General features: G+C 28.3%; 1 protein-coding gene across 2 annotated transcripts in view; it reads left to right on the forward strand.

Annotated features, from left to right (window-relative positions):
- The first annotated feature begins 4449 nt into the window (after positions 1-4449).
- LOC106868016 (atrial natriuretic peptide receptor 1) overlaps positions 4450-6000 on the forward strand; it is a 68471-nt gene continuing 66920 nt past the window's right edge. For both annotated transcript variants that reach the window (XM_089357269.1, XM_089357270.1), the window contains exon 1: positions 4450-4796. In XM_089357269.1, coding sequence (XP_089213395.1) covers positions 4588-4796 — 209 coding nt within the window. In that variant the 5' untranslated portion in view covers positions 4450-4587. The remainder of the gene's footprint in view (positions 4797-6000) is intronic.

Below are 6000 nucleotides of genomic sequence, written 5' to 3' on the forward strand. Positions count from 1 at the left end.
TATATAAACACACACACATTTATGTGTGTCTTCTAAGCTGCAATCGTTTTAGTTTCGACACAATCTCAGGTCAAATCTCTTTGCGGACAAGTATACCTCTCTCTCTCTCTCTCTCCACACACACATCGTAGGTACATATATATATATATATATATATATATATATATATATATATATATATATATATATATATATATATATATATATATATATATATATATACATTCATATATATATAAAATTCAGTTTTGGGGATTAATAGATATGCAGTACTCTATTTCAGATAATACAAAAAAAAAAAAAAAGAAACCTAATGAGTATCCATTTGCACATCACGAAATAATACTTAAAAGACATAACCACTATATCAGCAGGGTAAATACTATACCTCCTTAATCATCTACTTTAGTTAACACTAAATTAGTTAAATATGAAGGAACTACACGTGTTTCAGTATTGGAAGATTACAATATATATACATACACACAATTGTATACATATATATATATACATATATAAATACATATATGCCATTATCAGATTTACAATTATTCCAACACATCTTCAGGTTCTTTTTCAAAATATTATAAATCTAATTTTACATCCCTTTAAAAAAATAAGCAATAAAATTAAGCATTAAAGATTAAAAATAAAAATAAATAAAAATTATACTTTGTAATATTAAGAATTAAAATTTATAAATTATACTTTGTAATATTAAGAATTAAAATTTATAAATTATACTTTGTAATATTAAGAATTAAAATTTATAAATTATACATTATAAATATGAATTAGTATATATATCAACCTTGTAAAGTCAAGTATATAATGTCAAATACTTTACAAGGTTGATATATATACTAATTCATATTTATAATGTATAATTTATAAATTTTAATTCTTAATATTACAAAGTATAATTTCAATTTTTAATATTTAATCTTTAATGCTTAATTTTATTGTTTATTTTTTAAAGGGATGTAAAATTAAATTTATAATATTTTGAAAAAGAAACTGAAGATGTGTTGGAATAATTGTAAATCCGATGATTGCATATATGTATTATATATGTATATACATATATATGTATACAATTGTGCGTATGTATATATATATTGTAATCTTCCAACACTGAAACACGTGTAGTTCCTTCGTATTTAATAAATATAAGTATTAACTAAAGTAGGATATGATTAATGAAGTATATTATATACCCTGCTGGAATAATGGTTATGTCCTGTAAGTATTATTTCGTGATGTGCAAATGGATACCATGAGTTTACTTTCAGATATACTCATTAGATTATTTTTTTGGTATTATCTGAAATAGAATACCGCAAATGACTGAAACAAGTAAAAGAGTAAAAAGAGTAAAGAGTATATATATATATATACACCGTAGATCCGGCAGGGGATTTGATCTGAGACCGAGTGTTGAAACTAAAACGACATATATATATATATATATATAATTTTATTTAACCCTTCAATCTGTCTGTCTGTCTCTCTCTCTCTCTCTCTCTCTCTCTCTCTCTCTCTCCCTTTCTCTCTCCTTCCCTCCCTTCGCCTCTCTTTCCCTTCCCTTTCTCTCTAATTCTGTTAGCTGGTAAAATATCTTTTGTAACAGTGACCAAATCCTCATTGTTAGAAAGTTGAATAGGAAAGGACATCGTTATTTCGTTGATTAATCACATGATTCTTCCCAATTGTCATCAACAATTTCTCTTTTTTTCCCTTCACTTATTTTACTTCTTATTTCTGTTTAGTTTTATTCCTCAATCTTAGAACATTAATCCCCGCAAACTGAATTATTATTGACTTTTATTAGATACTTTGTATATTTCTAGATAAATATATAAATATACGATAAATAAGACTCCAAGGTACGATATGCAGATGCATGTAATGCCGAAGGGTTGTGCCTGATTGATTTGGAAATTCGTTTTCCCAAATTATTTAAATATGTGTACATATATATATATATATATATATATATATATATATATATATATATATATATATATATATATATATATACATATATATATATATATATATATATATATATATATATATATATATATATATATATATATATATATATATATATATATATATATATATAGGTGAGAAAATTGGTATGTGAAAGCACGTGGTTGGATGTATAAAAGATAAACAAGAGTGAAAAAACTACAGAAGGCTTGTGTTACATGGTTAAAGTTATATATTTAAAATATGTCAGAAAAATGTTATAAAATTTTTGGGGTATATAACCATTGTATTTGGAGAAATAACCGGTTTCGTGTTGTCTTTTCAAATTTCTCTACATATATATATATATATATATATATATATATATATATATATATATATATATATATATATATATATATATATATATATATATATATATATATATATATATATATATATATATATATATATATATATATATATATATATATATATATATATATATATATATATATATATATATATATATATATATATATATATATATATATATATATATATATATATATATATATATATATATATATATATATATATATATATATATATATATATATATATATATATATATATATATATATATATATATATATATATATATATATATATATATATATATATATATATATATATATATATATATATATATATATATATATATATATATATATGGAGTGGCTGTGTGGTAAGTAGCTTGCTTACCAACTACATGGTTCCGGGTTCATTCCCACTGCGTGGCACCTTGGGCAAGTGTCTTCTACTATAGTCTCGGGCCGACCAAAGCCTTGTGAGTGGATCTGATAGACGGAACCTGAAAGAAGCCCGTCGTATATGTGTATATATATATGTATGTGTGCGTGTATGTTTGTATGAGACCGAGTGTTGAAACTAAAACGACATATATATATATATATATATATAATTTTATTTAACCCTTCAATCTGTCTGTCTGTCTCTCTCTCTCTCTCTCTCTCTCTCTCTCTCTCTCCCTTTCTCTCTCCTTCCCTCCCTTTGCCTCTCTTTCCCTTCCCTTTCTCTCTAATTCTGTTAGCTGGTAAAATATCTTTTGTAACAGTGACCAAATCCTCATTGTTAGAAAGTTGAATAGGAAAGGACATCGTTATTTCGTTGATTAATCACATGATTCTTCTCAATTGTCATCAACAATTTCTCTTTTTTTCCCGTCACTTATTTTACTTCTTATTTCTGTTTAGTTTTATTCCTCAATCTTAGAACATAAAGTTTTTGGGACAATAAGACTTGCGGGTGTGACTACTTGCTAACTAATTTCTTCAACTGACCAGAACATGTACAAGCAAATACATTACAGCAAATAGCAATCCTCTAATAAATACGATTGCAGGTGATCTGATCTTAATCCGTTTTTATGTTATATATTTGTCTGGAAGGAAACTCTGTCCTTTTGTTCGTTTATATGTTTGTTCTTTAATGCTTATTTTTCTTCTTTTATTTCTTCCTCGCCTCATCTCTTTTCTTTTTTGTTTAATTATTACTAATTACTTCCATCGGTTAAGCTAAATGCTATTTGCTTAATCAAACCACACTTCCATCATTTAAGAAGCATAAGTGTTACCAAGACCCGTTACTGGTCAGTTGCAGTCGTTGTTCACTGAAGATCTTCCCTTCATGGCAACAACTAATTATTTTAGTGGTTGTGGTACTTTTGTTAGTCATAGCACTAGTAGTAGTACTCGTAGTATAAGTAAAAGTAGTAATAATTTCATACCCTTTTCAATAGATTGATGAAAACTTCAGTGGGGAAAACAACACAAAAGTAAAATAATAATTAGAGTTGAAATTTTCTGGAGGAGATTGTCACGGAATTCCTTGTAGATTAAATTCATTTTCCTCTTTGCCCACTGTCTTCTCAATTCACTTTTCTAGTTTCATCTTGCTTTTTCGTACTTTTTTTTTACAATTTATACTCTTAAACAGTTACCAAGACGGAATGTGAGAAACAGTACCAAAAAAAAAAAAAAAAAATTACTCCACAAACGAGAGAAGTAGCGAAGAAGAACTGACTTTGATAGAAAAAGAATTGTTAAAAAAAAAAAAGGGATATTATTGATCCTTCGGGGTAATATAATTCGTGTAATATTCAGAAGAAAATTTCAAATTAAAACCAGGAAGCTAACCGGTTTTGAGAGTTTAACGTCCTCTAAAAATAAAATTCGAAAAGAAAGAAGGAATGAACGAAAGATTCTCAAGAAGTTTACTTTATTTTAAGACAAATTATACCAAAAGGAAAATGAAATTATTCAAAAGAAGGTAAAAAAAGAACAAAACAAAAAGACAACCCTTTCATAACAAACGAAAAATAAGTATTCGCAGACGACACGTAGATAACCAGGAATATAAGAGGCCAGAAGCCAAAACACTAGATATAAGGTGAAGAAAAACAAATTAGAAGAAAAATACCGAGGATAAAGTAATAATAATAATAATAATAATAATAATAATAATAATAATAATAATAATAATAATAATAATAAATATTCACAAAAGCTTTCCTGGACAAGAAAACCAAACATGAAGCCGTTGAACATTGTGTATTCGGTAATATTCCTCCTTTCGATTCTCTCTTCAACTTGTTATGGTCACAGGAAATACAAGATTGGCTTGCTGATCCCTCGCCATGGTTATCTCTCTACTTTCGGATGGACGACCAGCGTAGGTGCCATCACAATGGCCATTGAAACTATCGAGAAGGACAAGATATTACCCCCACAGTCTCTCAGGTAAGCTTTCACAAAGCATTGGTTCATACTCAAGACAATTAACGCTCATCTGCTAGTCTAAGTTTGAAACTTCTCATCTATCTATCTATCTATCTATCTATCTATCTATCTATCTATCTATCTATCTGTCCGTCTGTCCTCTGTCTGTCTGTCAGTCTATCTGTCTGCTTGTTTGTCTCTCTCTCTCTCTCTCTCTCTCTCTCTCTCTCTCTCTCTCTCTCTCTCTCTCTCTCTCTATCAATCAATCTATCTAACTAACTATAGTGTTCTTTCGCTCCATACCTTCTCCTTCTCCCCATCTCACTTTAATACATGTGTGTGTGTATGTGTGTGTGTGTGTGTGTGTGTGTGTGTAAAAGAAGGAAATTGTTTTTCTTTCTTGCAAATTATGTTAAAAACACGACTATATTACAGTTTGAATTATTTTATTCAAGACTAATAAGGAAGTCCCAGCAGACTGCAACATCTGGGTAAAATGTCTGAAAAGCAAAAGTAAATATAAGGACCTTGAAATAGAGGTCTCAAAAATGTGATATCTCAAAACAACAGTTGTACCTGCGGTCATCGGGTTTATGGGAGATATTATGAAATGGCGCTCTTAAAGACAATAACCAAACACCAGGAAGGCCCAAAGTATCAGAACTATAAAAGATTGTTCTCATGGTTACAGCCCCCGTCCCAAGAAAAACACTGTCAACCTGAGAATATTTGAACGTTTTTAGAATCTTTCAAAATCGCAAATATTACAGCAAACTTTTAACTAAATCTTAATTTTCAGTATTTAATCTACTTACCCTGAAATATATCATTGCTATTCATAAATAACACCCACAATAAAACGTCTGACTTGCTGTTTCTTGAAGTTTCTGCATGTGGCTTGAAACTGCTCGTATAATACAAAGCAACAGCAATGGAAACATAATAATAATAATAATAATAACAAAAACAACAACAATGATTTCTTTATAACCACTAAGGGCTCACATAAAAAGATACATTATGGACAATATAGGACAAAAACAATGTGGGGTTACATGAAAGTCGTGTAAATGAAAAACAAAAATAATAATCGAATATAACAACAAAATTCCCCAAAAGCGGGAGACCTTCTAGGACTGCCTGTGAAAACCCTACGAGTCCACAAATCTTTTGACCACCAGGGTAAGTGCCTTTTCCACTTTGTCTAAAGGTGCATGCTTAGAGT

Source organism: Octopus bimaculoides, chromosome 9, assembly GCF_046866305.1.
Source record: "Octopus bimaculoides isolate indiv1 chromosome 9, ASM4686630v1, whole genome shotgun sequence".
Taxonomy (NCBI): Eukaryota; Metazoa; Mollusca; class Cephalopoda; order Octopoda; family Octopodidae; genus Octopus; species Octopus bimaculoides.